We start from the raw sequence: 21858 nt of genomic DNA, 5'->3' as shown, positions 1-21858 counted from the left end.
CACAATCACTTCCCTCATCTTGCTGGCCACACTATTCCTGATACAAGCCAGGATGCTCTTGGCCTTTTTGGCCACCTGGGCGCACTGCTCACTCATGTTCAGCTGGCTCTTGACCAACACCTCCAGGTCATTTTCCACCAGGCAGCTTTCCAACCACTCTTCCCCAAGCCTGTAGCACTGCCTGGGGTTGTTGTGACCCAAACATTGCATTTTCCTAATATTACATTCTCATCAGACTTACAGAGCTGTCAGAAAACATGAACCAACAGCTGCACATCAAAAATCATACAATCTTTTTTCCAGTTGTTTCATCCTCTACCATTAGTGAATACGGGGGACAAACATGTGGCTGCCTTCCTCTCCACCTCTTCCAATAAATGCCTGATTATGCAGCTGGTGCCTAATGGCTGCTGATGCCAGTAAGACTGTGCGGTGACCGAATAATCACACCAGAGAATGGAAATCTCTGGGCAAAGTCCCATCTCAGCACCACCTGCCAAATCCTCTTCTGTCATGTTCTGAAGGCACAGAAAGCCAGTGGTGGTGGGAGAGCTGAAGAGGTGAAGATTATTTTTCTGTGTAAGTAACTGGCTTCCAATTTTTATTTGGAAGTGCTACAAGATTATAATGGACACAAGAACATTGACACAGCACTGTGGCATTCTTTGTTACAGTGTGTGCATGTGATAGCCGTTGTTGAATTATTCATTCTAAATTATTACATTCTTCTGCCTCTCATCTAATATTAAGGTGCACATCTGAGAACTGCAGTCATCACTGGGCAACTGCAAGAAGCCTAAATGTCTGTCATGAAAAAATGAGCATGCAATGGATCCACAATACAAAACATGCACACACACACAAACAAATGAGTGAACAATGAATAATAATGTAGAACAAACAGAGAATAACCACCAGCTGGCAGCAATAATTGTTCAAAACAAAAATTTCTATGCTTCATAAATTATCATTCGAACCAAGCCATAACAAGTGGAGTACCTCAGCCTGATGACGCCACGCAAGCACCATATTTCCTTTCTCTGTGACTCAAGAAATGCTACTCAGCAGGGGTCATACACTGTCATTGATCCATGCACAAAGAACCTACTGCAGCCAAAGGACGTTTTACACCCCAGCAGACCAATATCTAGATGCAGCTGTGAGACAATTTAAAAATAATAAACCAGTCACAATCTCACCACTGGCGTCAAAGCGTGTTTCTTTGTAAAGCCGACAATACAGCTGAGGTAACCATGAAAGAGAAATTGTTTTCTTACCTCTTTCATTCTGCTAAAATTGTCCAGGGTTGTTGACCTCTTCTCTTTCTACATCTCAACACACCTCAACTTCTCTTATTGCTTTTTACATGGGGAAGGCAGGAAGGAAAGAGACATTTCTTCGTAAAATTGTCTTTCTAATGTATTTTCCAGCACATAGTTCTGGTTCCAGTGATGGTGTTGCAGGTGTTACCCTTCTGCTTCTAACTACAAATAAATAAAGTTAAAAAGCATTTATTGTTTGGATGGTTATGTGCAAAGAAACATAGGCTGGATCTGCAACAGGAAACCAAACAGTAACCAGATTAAATTGCAGCAGCTTTACTCTTAATTTTATAATTGTTGCCATGATAATTTTGTTAATGCTAAAAAGCTGTTCTATGCTCCTTTTTGAAGTATCTTCAGACATTTATTTTAAAAGAAATAGTTTTAGATTTCCTACTGCTAGAAAAGCCACACAAATTCAGTTTAGAAAAGAAAAATCATACACAGAAAGAACAGTTACAGGAAACACAATTGAAATCTAGCTCTCAACACAGTAATTACTACATATTTTTTCTTGAGCTCTGACTCAGAAGACTAGCCCTTATAATACTATGAATTAAAAGCAAAAAATAAAGCTCTCTGGTAAAAGGAATAAAGATTTCAAGAAACAATTTTTTCCATATGTCATTAATATGCATTTTATTTCCAGAAATGAAAGAATTTCCTGTATTGTGCAGAGGTAAATAAAAAAGCTGATTTAACTGGGAGTACATATACAAGACTGGGCTAAACCACAGGTTTAGAGATCAAAGTTCAAGTGCTGAAGTAGATTCCTCCCTCCTAAACAGACCGTTCTGCAGCTGGAGCCAGTTGAGCCACTGGCAAGGCTGAGGGAAGCAGCATACACATCTTGTTTCAGCTCTCCTGGAGGGAGCAGCAGTTATTACAGAAAGTTTTCACTGTGCAGGAGAGAAAAATGAAAACGGGAGCAAGAACAGGAAGTAACGTAATAAGGCAAAAGAAATGCAGAGGCTGGGTGGGGACTGAGGGGGCTGTTCCAGCACCCAGGTGGGCTCGTGGCCAACCTCGCTGCCGGGCGGTTGTTGGATACGGACACGGGAACTGGCCACGTCCCTCTACAGGGCCACTGTTCTGTCCCCTCGCCCCTGCAGCGCTCACCCTGCTGCCAGAGGAATGAAGAGCCTGGGATATTATAAAGTGCAGATGATCCAGCTGGGATCCGCTTCAAGCCATGCATTAATCTGATCTGCTTTGGAAACCAGTTTTACCAACTTCTTTCAAGGGGAATCTAGAAAAAATTCTTCTCCTTCTTCTAACTTAATTCCTCTGAAATCTCAGTGGCTTTTGGTTTTGTTGACTTCCATGGGCCTTGAAAGAAGTCACCACCTTGAAGCTCTGCAAATGGTACCTGAATGCTCAAATCTAACATTTGGCTAAACCCTTTCTTTCCTTCAGTCATGAGAGAGAGGAGGAAAAAATATCTTTGGGACTGCATATGCACGTGCAGGGTAAGAAGCTGGTTTTCTTTCCAGATTTAGCTGTATGTGAGGAAAAACCTACAGATCTTGGATTTTCCATCAAAACTTTTGGTATGTTACAGGTTTTAAACATATGAATAAAATCTGCTCATGAATAAACATGAGGGAAGATTTCTGATCAGAGCATGGGGGATACAGAACAACTTCCACTCAGTGGTATCGGATTGTAAATAACAGAATTGGGTATATTTATATAGGAGATTATATATTTGCATGTGGCAGTATAAGACTGAACACGATGGTGAAAGAAATTCATCCTAGCATTACACGTTTTGGTAATTCAGTTTTTGGTGGAAGTGGGACTGCTCATTCCCTAAGTTAGGCATGGGACTTTTAGGCACCTGCACCTGAAGTGATCACTCATCAGTTTATTTTGGAATCAGTAAGGATCAAGGGGAGCCTCCACAGCATCACTCACCCAACTTGACACCTATCCCAGGAGAATGAGAGTAGCTCTGAAGAGGTGCCTGTTGCTGTCTGTTAACAGTAAAGGAGCCTGAGGTGCCTCACTGAAAATTAAGGCATCTAACCATTTGGTGTCTTAAGTTAGGTGAGATGAAACCCACTTACACTAACTATGCAGTTAAATTACACATAGCAATAATCACCTTTCCAAAGTAACATGCCTGCCCCAAATCTTAAAAGAAGCAGGCAAAAAAAAATACTATCTTGCCTATAGCAATAGTTCCTCTTGGTTTCTCTGTGTCTAAGTATCTCAAGTCATCTTCCTCTATGACGGGCATGCTATTCAAGCTATTTGGTCACTCCAGTTAGCTGAAAATATGTGAAAATGAGCACAGTCTCAAGTGAAACAAGATGTCTGAGTTCATTACCTGGTATCCCTATTCAGTTTGGCATCGTGATTCATTGAGGTCTTGAAAAAGGCTGAAGGCAGTTCAAACTGTATACAGAACAAAACCAGTTTTGTTCTGTTTTGTATTTTTCTTGTGAACCACACAAATTAATTTGCCTTCAGGTGTACCAGTTATTTAATGGTTGACACACATTAGCCTACAGGAAAATTTGGCAACAATCAGCCAAATGGGTTTCAGCCTCAAGTGACACATATGATTCAGGTGCTCTGAAAGTGACTCGAAGGTTTCATAGATGTCTGGCAAATTAGTAAGTCCAGCTCAGTTTCAGTTTTGCTTGTAATTGGCCATCCACACTTTTAAGATACTTTAGAAAGCCTAGGGTGTTTGAATATTTTTTTGAAATAACCTGAAGAGAAGAAAGAAAACCTTTCAGGTCATTAAAAATCAGGCTGCAATGCTTCAGTGAGGGAAGACACATGCAGCTTTACAGTGATCATCTTTCAATTTGTGTCCTCAAACCTTCATCTGTTCCTCTGTTCAGCACTCATAAATCAGAACTCTGAATGCTTCCTATTTCCTTAAAAAAACCAAACAAACAAAGAAACAAAACAACAACAACAACAACAAAAAAAACACTCAAGAAATTCTCCAACAGAACAGGATGGTTTTGCTGTCCAGAGCTGTGTTTAAGAGTGTCGACCATTTCAGGAACTATCAAATGAAAAACATTGCTACTAACTGAAAAGTACTTGACCTTCAGAAGCATAGAATTACTTTAGAAACCATTATTCACAGTAAGTAATATTTATTTATGTTAGCAACCCTATTGGTTTCACATCACTGCTCTTTATAAGTGAGAAATGTAAAATATGGCCTTTAGTAAAAAACAGAGAAAATTGTATCCTGTGTAGTTTCATTCCACTCCCACCCAACCCAGTTGATGGGACAAACGATGTACTTAAGTTGCACAATTATAGATATTCCCGAGACTCTACAGGAAACCTGTTTTCTGTCTTCGCTTTGGTCTGTTAGCCAGGCAGCCATATTATTACAATAACAAAAGTTAAGCCTGCTGCTGTTTTAACACCTGCAGTTCTGGTGGAGGAGGTGGGGAAGGCAAGTCCTTTCCTGCAGCAGCTCCCCAGGCTCAGTCCAAGTGCCAAGTCTCCTCCCGCGTCCATCTGTGAGACAGACCTGGGATCTGAGTGGATCCCAAGCTTCTCTTAGCAAAAAGACAGCCAGACGATTCGTAACAAGACCACGCACTGCACCAAAACCAGCACTAGTGCAGGACCCTCCCCTTCGTTGCAGGGGGGAGCTGAGAGGCAATTTCTAACCAGTTGCAATTTGTTTTCCTGTTCTCTGGCTACCATCTCAGAGCACTGCCCTATACACAAGTTCAAAGCAGAGGACCCACCAGTATGAAGCCCAGACATGTCCTGTAAAGTAAGTATTCCTCTGAAAACCATCTTTGAACTCCATATTAGCAAAAAGAAGTCATGGGATCAAATTTAAAAGTAATTTAAATATGCAAACAAAGACCCTCCACTGGTGTGAGGAACCTTATCTCATGTGTGACTACACACCAGTGGGGGACTTGGCTGTTATTAATTAACAGGTCTTAGTACTGGGTTCAGGTTTACGTCAGAAATAAGCTGAGTGTAAATCCTTCAAGTTGCTCTATGTCCCTCTGGTACAGAGAGTGGCCCTGCACCTCCCCTGACCCACCAGCCTTTTCTCCGCAGGACAGCAGCACAACAAAGGACCTGGCCAGCAGGTACCTGCCATCCAATAGCAGCTCCTTCTCCCATACAAGTGCCCAAGCCAGCCTACCCCGGGAATGCAAGATCTTCCCAGAGTTTCTAAAGCTCACTTAAAGACAGTGAGCGGCTCTCAGCAGTGATGTGAAGTGCAGTTTGTTTTATATCCCCCAGTCCATACAAGAGTTAAGCAAGCTTAATCCAGACCAAAAGAGATGGGATTCTTAAGAAATGGAGCAAGCAATCTAAAAGCCAGATTTACCAACACTCATAGCAAATTGTTAAAATGGAATTTTCTTTAAAATTGCACTGTTTCTTGATTTGTGTACTTGACTTTTCCTAGTAACCCTTTCTCAAGCATTGTCAACAGTCATTGCTATTATTGAATACATTGCCACAATGCTCCAATGTCTAAGCGAGCTGGCAGCATTCCCTTTTGTAACATATGAAGCCTTTATGTGATAACTAGCTTCCATAACACAGACCTTGGGGGTAAAGATGCATATATGAGGTTCTTAGGGACATGATTTAGAGGTGGACTTGGCAGTGTTAGGTTAATGGTTATGCCTGATGATCTTCAAGGTCTTTTGCAACAAAAACAATTCTATGACAGGCGATTCTTCTCTGAAAACATAATGAAAGTAAGCACGTGCCTTCTTCCCACCTATATTTCCCGGGTGGAAGGGAGGAGAACAGTCTGACAGGTGGCATACAGCCCCATTTTCAGTGGCTGGTAGGTAGGACCTATTCCACCTGCAGTTTTGAGCTGGTCCTGTTCATGCCTTGTGTCTGACTTGTTTCTCATCGAGCGCACCATTGTACTGATACCAGCACATTGCATCATGAGATTTACATTGCTGTAAACAGAATCCAAAAGAAATTAATATAATCCAAATGGTTTCTTCCCACGTGCAAAGCAACAATATGAGCAGACAGCATCTCTTGTGTGATTGTGGCTTTCTGGTGCTTCAATGGAACTACTATGAACTTAACTCACACCAGCAAAAGCTTTCTCTCCTGATAGCCTTGTGTGTGTTGAAGTACATAGTACATCCCAGCACAGCTCAGGGAACATGGCAGAAGACTTGTAAGTAGGCCTTGTCTTTCCAGAAGACACCAGCTAAATGCATAATCTTCCACTCACTGTTGCAACTGACCTATCTTTTGCATGCTACTCTTAAATAAGGATAGGAATTCACAAGCTATGATAGCAAAAGGGTAGGTTATATCCTCCAAAAGAGCAGGAGGACAGAGAAACCCTGCTGAGAAATTCTTCTGTTGAACCAACAGGGAACTGCTTAATCTCCTTAGCACTCTGGTGCTACCCTCCCCAGGTCCATCACTCACACAACTTGGGGTTCAGAGTTCTGTGCTTAATCCAGAGTGTGTAATAACCTTTCTAGTTGTCATTCACACCTGCACTAGGTAAGTTATGGGCTGCCAGCTTAATACAGTTGGTACTTGCCCTCAAATAAAAACCCCTCCGAAACATCCCCATGGAATATGATCAAAATTCAACAAACCCATCTATCCCATGCCTCCCTGGGGCTTATGGGACTTTCATGAAGTCCTGCAGTGTTTCTTAATAAATGATGAATAGATGCATCCCAGACATTTCTGATTACTTATCAAAGGGATTCTCTCAATTGGCCTGATTTATGTGTCCCCCAACCACCAAGAGCACACCTACTGGGGCAGAAGCTTCTGCTTTTGTTCTTAACACATCATAGGTATTTCCACCTTTTTTTCTTAGGTCTTCAGGTAAGGGATTGCTTAACTCTGATGAATCTGACATGTATTGCACATTTATCCTGTTTAATCCCTAATACCTTCCTGACATATTTGCTTTCAAACATATTTTGACATTTCTCTCCACTTTTGCAGAATTGTCAGCTACGGTAGAAATACCATGTCAGTTGAAAATTCATGGTCTGTTTTTCAAGTTGAAAATTTCCAGTGCTTGGGTTTTGTTTAAACTCTTAAGCACTGGATGTCTATCTTTCCTTAGCCAGCTATTATTTTAGAAACATTAGTGATGGCTATCAGTGACGGTGGTCATTTTACATAATGGCTGTGACAAAACTGATTTGCCATCATTTAAGGCAGTCCTCTCATCTGACCACATGCAGGTGTCGTGACACATTTCACAACTAGACCAGAGGAGAATTTGTGCTGTATCAAAAGTGATGTAGTCCCATAAAAGGTCACTCAGCCTCGGGATGAAAATAGGGGCCAAACCACCACCCCTGTATGGCAAGACTGCAACATCCAATGCCACTGCTTAATGTTGACCAAGTCAGTTTAAAAAACTGCAACTTTTGACCTCTTCAGGGCTGAGCCAAACTGAAGCAAATTTTAGTTGCTGTTGAAGTTTCCCCTACATTGGAAGAACCTGAATCTTTTAGCTATTTTTATTTTCTCCTAAAGAAAAAAAAAGATGACAAGACCCACCTAAAAATTCTGAGACGTTCTGCTTTCTTTCACATAAACTAGAGGGCCAAATTGAGATTTCACCAGCAACATTCATTCTGGCATTTCATAACTTTTAAGAATTAGACTTCGTAACCAGAGCAGCTTTTCAGCATATATTTAGCATATAATGTTATACACTATGTATGGTATAGCCATATGAGTATACAGAAGCCAAGCTTTCAAAAATCATTTCCCTGCTCTTTGGCAGACTCCACAGACAGAGGGATTAGATTATGTTCTATTTCTTTCTGGTTTGTAATATATTTAGACAACTGAATGGTTTTTCATTTGGTGCTTGTCCTGCAATTCATGTCTCATATCCTTTCCTTTCAATCTCATGAGGTTTTTTTTCAAAATCTAGTGCATTGTGCTTTGTCCTCCCTTGTTCTTCCATTTATGGGGAAGAAGGACATTCCGATTGCCTGTGATAATCAATGCATCTGCCAAGGACTTCTTATTACAGAAAGCTGTTTTATTAGCCTGGTACCCAAGCTCTTCCTATGAACAGAGAGAGTAAGAGCTTTTGTTCCACTCCTAGCATGACCAGGTTTGAAGGCATTGCAGCAAAACCTCAGCAGGCTCAGATCAGTGCAGGTCTGCTTAGATCAGTGTAATACAATTTTATGCCAGAGCAAGATCTGGACATTTGCAGAAACTGTTTGCTTTGTTATCTCAGGTCTGAAGGGGCTGTGGTGATTGATGGCACTTTTATGTGAACACTAACTTAGCAAGAGGCCCTGGAATGGTGAATGTGGCAACTGTTTACTTCATTTGTCAGAAAATGACAAAAGTTCCTGAAGTAAACTTGTCTCCAGAGGCTCTGAATCATTCCTTCATTATTAATGGATGTCATTTTTTCAAGCGGAACTAAGCCACCGTGCAAAGTTATAGCTGTGGAAGAGGAGGCAATCTTTTAGTTAGTTACTTCCTTGCTGGGCAACAAAAATCAATGCAGCTCGACTGGGTATTGTTCAATGAGCAGTCAGGTGGGGCAGCAATGGTAACCTGGGGTGCTAAACGCTGCTGGTAACCTTTGCTAGTGAGCATGAGCAACCTGAGCCCACTCCAGAGCACACGCTTCAGCACTAAATAGGATAAAATGCAGTAAAAGTGACCAGAAGCAACAAATAGGGGATTTCTGTGGCCAAGTATGCTGTGTTGGGAGGCTGGGATATCATACTCTGAATGACTGCACATGGGAATTAGCATTCATCTGTCTTATGAAAACACAAGGATTTTCAAAAAAACTATCTAAAGCACTCAGTTTTACCGGTCCAGTCATCAATCAGTCAATCACACCCTCCCTTTCATATCTCACTGGAGGAAGAGGACCTTTTAGCCTGGCATTTGCCCTGTCAGGGTTCAGTTTCAGGCAGAAGCTATTCATTCAGCACCAGGCTCAACCGAGAGCTCGGAAAACGCAGGGTGAATATTTCATACTTGATGTAAGAGGCTTTCAGAGCTGAGTGTGGTCTACGTGTTGCTGGCTCTGCTGTTCAGATCCTCCCACTCATTCTCCCTTAGCTTTATACACACAAGAGGAACTGGCAGAGAATCAAAGCTACATGCACGAGTAGTATTTTATCTCCTGTGCTGCATACAAATATTTATAAACTTTTCTGTGGTCTCTGGATGTGGGAACTCTAATTTTACACCACCTTGGTGACACTCTTGATTTTACGTTAACCTTGGAAGAACGATCTGGCCAGGAGCAATTCTGGGACTCTCAGGTACAGGAAAAGAGTAACTGGCTATTACTGTATTTAAAACGACAGTGTGTCCTGACGCACACAAATGGCTGCTCTCCCTGCTCCATCTCTAAACATCTCTTAAAAAAAAAAAATAAATAAAAGAAACTGCATCCTATCCAACAGTCTAATGATTTAAATTATGCAGAGTGTAGATTAGTAAAGCATTTGATCTGAGCTGAGGTACACGTAGCACTCTACAGAAGAGTGGAACAAAACAACTAAAGATGCTTTGAAGGATGTAGGTGGCTCCAAGCCATGATAAGTGCTCACACTCTTCAGTTTCTCCCCAGATATTTTTCAGATTAGTTATAACTAAGTATCAGGATACTCTCCTCTGGATGCAAACAAACTTGTTTTAAACTTCTCTGCCTACAGACCTCACAAGAGGTAGGTTGAATGTTTTCTTAGTATCCATTTCTACCAACATCAGAAAAAGGACAGCAACTAAACAAAACAATGCAAAGTAGTTTTTTTGTATTTCTAACATGAATAAGGCTGGCTAGGCTATTCACTAGAAAGCAATCAAACCTTGACATAGGTTTCATTTGACTGAGTTTTGAAGGCTTAAATCCTCTGATTTAATTATGAGTGAATTATGTATTTCTACTCAGAGGTCCTCCTTGGCTAACAGCACTGCAAGAAATGCAGTTCAGTTACAGCTCAGGGTGCTGCCTACCTGACCTGGCACTTCCGAGCAGATTCATTGCTGCAAATTGAAAAGAGTTATGCTGACGCAGAAGTTGAGACTCCAGGTTCATATGCTGAATAGATTTGATGGGTAAACACTAGATAACCTCAGACAAGCTGATTCCCACAGATAAACTTCTGTCTGAACTAGATGTTTCTTTATGTTTTATACATTAATAGAATGCAATATGTATAATGCAGCACATAGACTTGGGAATACCCAATAAGCAAAGAACTCTGTCTGGTGAGAGAAGTTAATTAAGCATTGTTGCTACTAGGATATGCAACCATGCCTTTAACAGCTTATCTTCGTACCATTGTGCTTGCCTGCTTGACCAAACAGATGCATTGCTTTTGTTTGTTATTATGATTAGAAACCTTGGTCTACCTCAAAACTTTACCTAGTTGGGCTTTCAGCCAATTTACCTGCACGCTGCCATAGTTCATATATGGACGGATCACAAAGCAAATTACACGTGCGCACACTGTACAAGGTGAAGATGGGCAGATTTAAAGCATTGGTTATGTGCAGAAGGCACTGTAAGCAAAAAACTATGAATACTCACAACACTTCTGTGAGGAAAGCACATGAATATAAAATTTATTCATTTACATATGTGGAAATTGAAGTGCATTTTCTCATCATGTGAAAGGAATAGGAGTAGGCAGCTGATGCTTGGTCTGATGCATAACTTGATAATGAGTGCGGTAAGAAGATGTTGTGCCATTTGATAAAGACATTTTCTGTATGGTCACAGGCACACTCATGTATACAGCAGTGAGACGGTCCAAGGAAATAAGATTTATTTCAAAGTAAATTTATGGTTACAGAAGGAAGCCCTCTGCACTTTGTACTTTCACAGTATACTACAGCCAGTAGAAATGAAGAGTTTAGCAGTTCTTTGCATTTCCTCTTTCATCTTTCCAGGCAAATAATTGATCTTTTAATCTCACAGGTAGTAGAAAATACAACAAGGTGGAATGGGTGCACTGGCATATGTACAGAAAGAGGGATTTGGGGTGGAATCTTATCTTTATCATGTAGCATACAGCCTTGCTGTCTCCAGCAGCCAAGGTTCCATCACCTGCAGGAAAGCATTCCATCTCCCTCCCTGCCAAGATCTCAGGGTTCACTCTTGTTGATGCTCAGCTGGTGGTGGGCCTGGCACATCATCAGCACCTCAGGTGTGCACCCAGACCCAGGAGCCAGGCAGCACTTCATGTTCTCCCAGGTTACAGGTAGGAGTAAGCAACTTGCACACCTAATGCATGATTAATATTTTGCAGGACCAGGACCAGCTTAATATGAACAGGGAGAAACAAGGCTGGCCTCCCACTCTGACTATATAGAAAAAAAGAAGAGAGTGTGTGATATGGATGGTTGCAATCTCACACTGGGCCATGTAGAGCTGGTGAAGGACGGTAGAGGCCTATTGAGACCTCTTATTTCTTTCTCATGCTTTTCTGTCCTCTTTCCTGCCTCCCCAAATCAAATCCACAACTGAGAAAACTACAAGATTTTCTTTACAGGAAATACTTTGATGTTGTGTGCTCATGAAACATTATGGGAACATTTGTGTTTTATTTCTTCCAGAAAATTATATTGATGTGCCTCAAGATGGGAGAGGTAAGATCCAACTTGAAGGAGCAGCTTCCAAGAAAATCAACTAAATGACAAGAGCTGAAAAAATGATGAATAATCAGGAGACAGAAAGACTACGAGAGAGGTTGAGCAAGTCACCTGAAGAGAAACAACATCCAGACAACTTGTATAGAAAAATTATATAGAAGAAAGTAGTCTGTAAGCAATATTTTAATTCTAGACAGACAATATTCTTTCTGAAAGAAATCATCATATTTGAGGAAATGCTAAAAAGGAAGAAAATTAAGTTGCTCTAGCAAATCCACACAAATGTGGAAAAAGATCACAAGACAAACCTTTGGTAGATAACTTTTACTTTGCCTCCCCATCCATCTATTGCCATTTGAGCCTAATCTAAGTGTCAGAATACTGAATGTGAGTTTTTCCAAAGTTCTCTGGTGAATATTTTGTCACAATACGGTAGATGCTGGCAATCCCCATCGCTGTTAACCAAATTGTTGTATACATCACAAGGTAAGTGAAGCTCTTTCATTGAGTCAAACTGCAGGGTAGCAATCATGTCAACCTTAATACACTTTTTAAGATCATTGGCAATGATTCTACCAAGATGTCAAACATCCGAGCACATCTTGGCTTCAGCTTCACACACCCTCCTGAAGAGGGAAGCTTTATTAAGAAGCGACACAGGCACCCCATTCCACCCCATAGTCCTTTAAGATGAAAGAGAAACAGAAGAAAATCAACAAACTATATATTTCAAAAGCAATAATACACTTGTCCCACTGCTTTACAAGGCAATAATCTAATTCCCTCAGCCACTGATTGGCTTCAGAATTTACCCCTCACAAATCTAAGAATTCATTTGTAGGCCAGAAGGGCAACGATGCTACCGCAGAAGTATGTGGAGTACTTAGTCACAAGGTTGCAATAGCTTGACTTAACTTTCTACAGGACAGGGGTATTCCAAAATCATAGTATCAATTACATGAGAAAATCCTGTGAAATCAGTCATTCAAGATATACACATGGAGAAGCTGGCAATGATAACCAGAGGAATCAATCTAGAAATCAGAACGCAAAGCCATGCTAATGCCAAATTAGTCCTTCATGCCCAATATTTTGTCCTGCAAATCTGAATAACTTGAAGATAATTACATATTTTACTGCATAACCAACACGAGGAGCACCTTGTCAACAAACAATTAAGTTTTCCTTTTGTACTACTTTGATTTGAGTGCATTTGAGTCTTCTGTTGAACTTGAAAGGGATAGATTACTGAGTGATTTGAGCTAATTCACATCTACCAGACCAGAGTGCACAATGGCACATGACTAAAGCCACAGAGGATTAAATAGTGCTGGGTAACCCTACAAGGCTGGAGACCGCAAGAGTGCCCAGTCTTCACAAAAGGCCCAGTCTGTGTAGGATACCAATCTGCTCATGCCCATTTTTTTTACAATCAAACTACTAAAAATGTTGAGTATTACAAAGTAAGGGCAGGCAACAGCTAATAAGAAAGAATTTAAATGCCACAGGTGGGAGTGCCACCCTGCAGGCATTTAAGCTCCATTCTGTCCTGCGTAAGCATGAGGCCTGGCCTCTCCTCACAGAAGCTCCTGCATAAGCACCTCTGCATGCAACTCAGTTTGCAGAGCTGCCACAATGCAGCTGGGGTGTTTTACATTGTGAGAAACATAGCACTTCAGATGAAACGGAGTCAGTATTTTTTTCCACCTTGATTCACACTAAACCTAAGATTCTAGTTTTCTAAAAAGAACATTTCATCAGATCATTGCAGAACCATTCAAAACACTTCAGCTGAGAACAAAAAGGACCTACAGCCAAGACTTGCTGTAAGTAGCTTGCAGATACTGGTAGACAGTGCAAACTGCTCTCTCCTTGATGATGAGAGCTTCAGCAGGGAAAGGGTCAGTGCTCCTGACAGTGGGGGAACTGACCCTATGAGATGCAAGGTGGTGCTGTAAGTACCAGCTTGCAAGAAAAGCAAAAGAAACCAGGTAGCTGGAAGCAATGCCATCCACGCCTCTGCCAGCATCACATCTTCTCCACGCTCCCACATCAGCTCCAAGATCCATAACCCCCGCAGATACCAAACAAATTCTGTATCTACAGCAATCAGTCTTACCTTGGCGCTTAGCAGTAACTGTTTGCTCCTTTTACTTTCTGCCAGCACCTGCTGTCTTTGTGAGGTGATAACCGCCACAGAGAGCTTTGTAAAAAGCTTATGTTCATGAAGGAATTTGTATTAGATACTGGTTTGTGTGACTTACTGTATTTTGTAAGGGTTTTTTTCCCTTTGGGAATTGTGTGTTATTAATGAGCAGTTTTATGCTTTACTTCTAGTACATGTTTACCTTGTAATTGATGGGCTTTTTGTTTGTTTGCTTTCTTTTATTCTCGGTACCGAGCCAGTTAATGTAAAGTAGATACTTTCTGGCTGAAATTTTGATTTTGTCTACTAGTTAATTTATGGGTAAATCTATGTTGTAGCTGATGAACAATTGTTCATCAATTGTATTGTTATAATCATCTGAGAGCCTCTCTAGTTTAGCAGAATATAGGATCCTGAACAAGACTAATGCTTGTTGGGCCTTAAACTAAGGGGAAATAGCTCACCACATTTCCCTGCCACCATCACTGTCGGCCCTTCTCCCTTAGCATTTGGGACATGGTAGAAGAGCACTGGGTAGATAAACAGTCACCTGAACATCTCAACCATCTATGTAGTGGTGCTCTGACATCCCTCTGCCTTTACCTAATCAAAATTATGGTGAACCAGGTAAACTACAATGAATTCTTCAATTATTTCTGCAGAAAGAGACTGGTTCAAAGACAATATATCTCTAAAATACAAGACCTGGACTAACATATATTTTTCTCTATGCCCGTCCTGATACAGTTGGAAAAAAAAGGATATGAAATTAACATTTACAGAAGTTGCACACCCTGTTTAACAAAGGCAGATGTCTGTCTCAGTAGCTATTAATGACCTTTGTGCTCCAGAGCTCCCTTCCGTGTCCAACTAATTTTCTCTCTTCAGTTTTACTGAGAACTGAGTGTCCAACTTACTAATAATTGCTGTGTATAACATAGGACATAAAAAGATAAGTTATAAAGCTTGTGCAGGACTTGGTGTTGTAATTAATCATCTTTCGTGCCTGGTTATCGGTCTTACAAAAGCACAGAGTGAAAACAATCTGGCCTCTTAATGTGTACTTCAGCATATTGTAGCAGCTATTTTAGATGATAACTGTTTTTAATAGTTTTATTATGGCTGTAATTTGTATATGAGGACTGTCCACCTGAAGAAGCAATGAAGTAACATGTCAAAGTGATTTTTAAAGTCAGTAACCTCACCCACTTGCTAGGAAGAAGCATCTTTTCTCAACTTCTAAAATTCTCTTGTATAAGACAGGTATTTATCCTAGTCCTCCTTTTGCATAAATAGTAAATTAGTAAGAGGATAATATATACAGTACAATAGTCTATTTTAATGGTCTGCAGTCGAATTTTAGGCTAATTAAGCTAACTAGAAATTCTAGGGTTACAGTGATTTATCATTCTTTATTAATACATTGACAGTAATACTGTTTACATAACATTTGAAGTTTGAAATCAATACATGCCAGTGTCCAGTGATCTGCTAATCTAATTTCTGATCTAATCCTGTCCTATTTTTTGCAGCATTATCTAACTTCATATTAAGAATCATGTTGTCTTTCTAAAGTGATTGCCAAGTAAACCAAAAATGTGTTTTACACTGCTATTGCACTGCTCTTGTCTTTATATACAGTAGTTTTTATAAAGATGTCCTTAGGTTTTAATAAATGAGTGTAACGTAAACTAATATCTGTAATAAAACTTGCTTTAATGTTTCAAAGACTGTCTGGAATAGCTGTAGAGATTTGAGTTTCCACTTCTTTCATTAGGTTTAAACTTCATGTCTCCCTTTTCATCTGCAGGTAAATCCCTAGATACCAGTACTCCATAGTTCATACAAGTGGTTTATACAAGGGGAAATGAAGAGAGTGTATTTAGTGCAAAGAAAGATGCTTGGATTTGGAGAAAGACAGAAAAAAAAAAAAAAATCAAAAACCCAAACCATGCCATTAAAAAAAAAAAAAAGGCCAAGACCGTTGCATAAATATGTACATGGTCCACTTAGTCTGCATCATATTTCCAGCAGTTACTAAAACCAGCTACTTAAGAGGGAAACATGAGATACTGAGCATAGAGTGCTAAGAAATAAACATAATCTTTCCACAACTCAAGCGTGACAGAGAAGGACAAACGTGTGACTGAGCAAAAAGCAACATCTAGATTCCCACGCACAACGTGCTGTGTCCCACACGGATGTTATGGTAGGTCCACCTACCCAGCTGAGGTAGGGGTGACCACAGTTTAACTGTACAGAAAGGCAGGACCAACAATCCACAAAAGCAAGACTTGTGTTTTTCTTCTTCTGCCAGGCTGAAGGACTCAGACAACTTTCTAGAAAGGCCTGGACTTTCTAAACATACTGTGCTTTGTCACCTGTCGTTTAGCAGGCATCATTGCAAATATTCCAAAAATATTAAGTATCCAGAGGTGAAATTTCAGCTTTCGGCCTAGTAAAAGAGAACATTTTTGACAACTGGATTAATCACACAACTCCTGTCCCACCCTCCCATGCCCCCATACCAAAAATAGAAAAAAACACCAAAAAAATCCACAATTCCCCACCATCACCACCACCATTGTTGCTTTCTGTTGGTGGCTTTGCTTATAATTAAAGCTTCTCCTCCATCCACTCACTCACTCCTTAAGAAAATTTCAGTAATATCCATGAGGCATCTAGGTCCTAATACAGCGAACAGGTAGGAGAGAGAGTCCTGGGGGACTTCTTGCCTCTTGGTACGAGTTGATTCACTGTACAGAAGCAGTTCTTGCTCCCCTCTGTCCTGGAGCTCCCAAGTATAAGACTTCCTAAGCTGTAGTCCTGTCCAGCACTTGTGGTCCTCCTTGGGTGATCTCAAATCTTTAATGTCTGAGTGAAACACTGGCAGGTACAAACTCAGAAAGTACCTTTTCTAATTAGAAATTATGCTTACAGTATCAGGTCACTAGCCTCAGACTAGAGACTGTGCTGCAGGAATACACCTAAATAGTCAAAAAAACCGCACAGAAATTTTAAGCCAAATTTTGGGAAAAAAATATCCTTTGTAATGACAGTCGTTTCATGAAACATAGGTCATTCCTGCAGCTTCTGTAACTATGCACATTAGCTCGAAACTGGAAAAGGACCATTTTCATTAAAGCAACACTTCAATAATTCTAGGGGGTTTTTGCAGCTCTAACAGACCACAATTTCATCCCGCTGTGCTAAGACTTATGGAGACGTATTGCAGAAGGAAAGAGAGGACAAAAGACTGTTTTAAAAACACATGAATAATCACAACCCATTCCCCTTCTCAAACTGCACTTGCAATTATGAAAACAGCTAAATAAGAAGAGAAACGGTAAATTGAATTATCAGGTGTGTTACGGTTCCCTTACGAAGTTTCAACAATTTTTACAGTGTGCTTCTAGTAATTGAGTAAGAATTATATTCAACACATTATGCTCAGCAGGAACAGCTTTTATATACCAAGTGAGCAAATTAAATATCTCTGAAATTTCCATAGAAGATGTTAAAATGCTGATAGTGACTTACAGACTACCATTACCAAGCCATTATCACCGAATCATAAACAAACAAGAGCATCACAGCCAGTTCCTTGAAATGAAGTGTTTGTTCTTGCTCAAAAGCAGCAAGAATCCTGATCTGCTTGTCATTCACAAGTACAGAAGGACAAGGGGAGAAAACCTATCTTAGTTTTGATGTTTACTTCCAAGAAAACAAAATCCTATCCCTCTCACCCAAGTTATTCTCAACAGTTAATCTAATTTGTGTGGAAAATTGAGACTGGGGGGGGGGAGGGGAGCAGAAAACCCACATAAATGCATTAGGTATGTGTGAGCGTTCATGTGCAAGTGTATAATGGCTTGAATTTCCTAGTGGCTTGTGCTCATCGTAAAAACTAAAGCAACACACACTCTTTAATATGAGGTGTATGCCTGCATATTTACCTCTGCTATTGTGCAAGACTGCTTTATTCTTTATTTCTCAGCCAACTGTCTGTCCCACTGAAATAAACTATTCACCTTGCTGGTGATTCTTTCACAATCATCTAAAAAACTAACACACAAGGCAGGACAGACTTAAAATGAAGAGGCTGCTTGTGTCAGGGAAGTTTTTGGTGAGACCTGGTGGGAGTCTCAGGCCATGTTCTGGGCCACAGAGGGTGACAGCACTTGGTGCAAGTAGCTGCTTTATCGCTGTGAGAACTACCAGTGACAACTGGGCTTAAATCCTTAGCTTTGACAACAAACACACAAATGAAAAGTTTGATCCAGGTAATGTTTGAGAATACTCTCCTATTGGCCAGCTAAATTATGGTTTTAATTTAATCTCCCAAATTACTTTCTTTAAAATTAATTTTGGTTTTAATTACTTTTTTAAAGACGAATTTTGGTTTCAACTGACTGCTGGAAAAATGCCTTTTTTTAAATTTTGGACTAATGAAAACAATTCAAAACTTAGAAGCATCTAAGCATCTATATTTCATTTGACCTCGAGTTTTTTACTCCCCAGCATAGAATCTACTAGCTCTTTTCTCTGGTATTTGTTGGCCTGGGAATCAAGTATATTATATTCTTGGTAATTAGTATTGTGCAATATCAAACTATTCACTGCGAAGCCGCTTTTCTCTAGCATGCCCAGATTTTGTTAGAAGATTTTATGTTGCAAAATGCTGCTGCAGTAGGTGGTGGCACAGTATGACGTACAAACTCTGGTGAGTAATAGCTGGGATTTGCTGTATGAACTCCATTATCATTTTAACCACATAGCACACCTTGTCTCCCCTGAATGAACATGCTCTAAGCAGACAGTAGGAAAAAAAAAAAATAAAAATAAAAAACACAATAACACTTTGGAATTTATCTAGCAAGGAGACACAGCATCCCTGTGCCATACCTCCTATTATTACGCAGAGATAGAAGCTCAGACTTTTCACAGCCTTTCCCTTTTCTCTTTGCTAACCACATGGATGTTTGCTAATTAAAAAAGCAAAAATCCCCAGACCCTAGGAAAAGAAATCACTCAATACTGTGCGTCTCAAAGATTTTACATTTTGTTATACTACCCATACAAACACCACATGAACAACAAGCACCACTTAAGCCCGCAGTCAAATTTTTATTGAGTTCCTGAGCTGCAGGTAAGCAGCACAGGAGGTGACTTCTGTTGTTCGTGCTATGCAGTCATCATACCTACATTTCATATCTTTGTCCAGCACTGCTCATGCACAACGAGCTACCACTCCAACCACAGCAGTCAGTGCTTTTCACACACCTGCAGTTGCTCCCACCCTCCCCAAGACCCAGCCATGGCTTCTGGCCCTTTAGTGAGCAAATGGCTAGCTGCAATGACAGACTGCTTCACCTTCTAAAACACTGTCCCTCCTAGTCTACACATGAATGCTTTTCTTTTCAGCCAAGACATCATCAGCTGATGGCTTCAGTTGGGGAACTGGCTCCTTTTTCTCAGGTATTTCAGCCTCATAGCGACAGAAGGGGTACCACAGACATCCAGAAGTGCCTGAAACTGGAACTGATTCAGGACTGAAATAAAATAGGAACACTCGGACTATGTGAACACTGCATCTTACTCTTTTAAATCCTCCTCCCAATTCCCAGTGCTCAGACAACAGGAAATCAGACCATGATATTATATGGGGGAACCACCAAGATTAAGGAATCTCCTTACATAGCACTGCTTTGCATAAAGTTTCCAGCATCCTTTTGCAGAGACACACATTCCTTTTTGGCAGGAATGGACAAATTGTCCAAATCCAGTTTTCCATTTCACTTCTTCTCCCTGACACTTAAATGAAGAATATTTTGGCTGGACCATAGTCCTAACTCACCATCTCTCTCCAGCTGGTGCAAAATGCCTGTTCTCCCCGACAATCCTTGCAGCTCCACCTTTGCAGTCACTACAGATTCAGACCTCCTAGATGAGATGGCATTGCAGTACCCATTTGGAGGTCCAGTGTGCTCTGGACCGAACCTTGTTCCCAAAAAGACTCTGTCAGAGCTGTAATAAACTCCTGCAGCCTGGTGCTACAGGCAGTTTTCTACGCTGCTTGTGGCCAGTTCCCAAAGTTTGATCAAGGATTCCTCTTTCTGTCCTCTCTTCCACGTCTCAGCTCCTGGAACACTGACATTGCCTTTGACAGGTCTCCTCTTGTTGCAGGTGTGTTTTTCCAGCCTCACCACAGCTCTCATGCCTCACTCCATCACCAGCCAGTGAGGCATTTCCCTCCTTTATCCCATGAGCCAGAAACATCCATGTGTACTGAGGAAGGAAGCGGCTGCTAAAACTAAAAACACTTTTAAGTGTGTGCTTTGCGTTTGCTATTTGAAACCACGTTCTGCTGTCCAGATGCTCTCCAGCTTGTACTGCAGGGTTGGGCTTTGGCTTTGCTGCTGCACAGACTCTGCTGAGATTAATTGAGGAGACAAACCTTGGTGAGCTGGCGACCGGCAAATAAACTTTGGAGGAGAGTAGGGTAAAAATAGCACAGTCTGAAGGAAGGCCAAGCTGCACACCTGCTAACTGTGAGCCCAGACCTCTCCAAGCCAGAGGGAACCCAAACTCCTCTTGTTGTCAGCACAGCTCTTTGCACGTATCCAAGTAGCAGCTGCCTATCTCGGCCAGGCTCCTTTCCCACCACAAACACACAAAGTGACCCACATCAAAAGAATTAACTGCTCACCCAGTGTGTGTGAGCACATACCAAGGATGTGTCTGAAAGCATGAGGAGGGATCTGACCCAAATCCAGAAATTTCCAGCCTGCTTGGCTAAGGTCTGCTGGATTTGGGCTTGCCTTTGCTGGGCTATCCCCCAGCAAAAGCCATGGGCTCGGCTGTCTCATTTAAGCCTGTGTAAGTTATATCTCTAATTCCTCCAGAACTGCTATAGGAAAATGAGCATTACAAATGGCTACTCATGGAAATACACACAGAAAATGTCAGAACTCTTGGGAAAAATATGAAACTGGATGACATGGGTGGGGTTTCTGCAAAAACATGAAGCTTTTGCCAAAACAACTGCAGGATTTGCCATTTCAGGCAAGTAGCCATGTTTCTCATCCAAAAAACTTACTCTGGTGTAACCGAAACCATTGACTTTAGCAGAACTACCCATGGGTTTACACGTGATGTTCGGCTCCAAGGCATGAAAGTAGGGTATGTCAAACATGAAAACAGGGTATATCAAACATGCAGAGCTTGGGTGGACTACATTTGACACCAACCATTTCTTAACAGGCCCTGAAGTTTATAGGGCATTAACAGAAGAGAATATAGAGCAAAAGGCTGAGCTAGTTGTTGCCATAGACTATCAGAGGGAGGAAATGGAGAAAACGCCTGGTCTGCAGAATAATGTATGGTCTTCTTTTTAGTGTAATAGGGCCTTCTTGGGTGTGAATATGAGCTATTGCTTCTAATGCCTGGATGCAGAAAATCTGTAGGTCAAAACATGCACAACAAAACAACAAATTCAAGGCTTCAGTCAGAGCTTTGTGAAAATTGCTGTGGCTATTGTAATCCCAGCATCTGCTGCTTTATTTCTCCCTTATTGAAAAATAAAGGAACTCAGTAAAATGGTGGTAATTAATTCTGCAACAATACTCAAGAAGGGAAAGTTTGATTTGAACAGGCAAAATGGAACTACTGATTTAACACAAACATATTCAGTTAGAAGAGCAGGACATGTCAAAAACATTTATATTTGAAGCAAGAACAAAGCAGTAATAACCACACTTTACAGGAAGCATTGCT

The 21858-nt window shown here is 40.8% G+C and overlaps 1 protein-coding gene across 2 annotated transcripts in view; it reads left to right on the top strand.

Annotated features, from left to right (window-relative positions):
- SHISAL1 (shisa like 1) overlaps positions 1-15810 on the top strand; it is an 84302-nt gene extending 68492 nt beyond the window's left edge. The window contains exons 5-6 of one of the 2 annotated variants that reach the window (XR_011741807.1): positions 5015-5082; positions 11901-15810. Coding sequence is in view for 1 of the 2 variants with exons in the window: in XM_065829174.2 (XP_065685246.1) it covers position 11901 (1 nt within the window). In the remaining variant the exon portion in view is untranslated. The remainder of the gene's footprint in view (positions 1-5014; positions 5083-11900) is intronic. The other variant, XM_065829174.2, reaches the window with a different exon arrangement.
- The last annotated feature ends 6048 nt before the right edge of the window (positions 15811-21858 follow it).

The sequence above is a fragment of the Patagioenas fasciata genome, chromosome 1, assembly GCF_037038585.1.
Source record: "Patagioenas fasciata isolate bPatFas1 chromosome 1, bPatFas1.hap1, whole genome shotgun sequence".
NCBI classification, from domain to species: Eukaryota; Metazoa; Chordata; class Aves; order Columbiformes; family Columbidae; genus Patagioenas; species Patagioenas fasciata.
The sequence above is the reverse complement of the archived record's forward strand: the minus strand, read 5'-3'. Positions and strand labels throughout refer to the sequence as shown.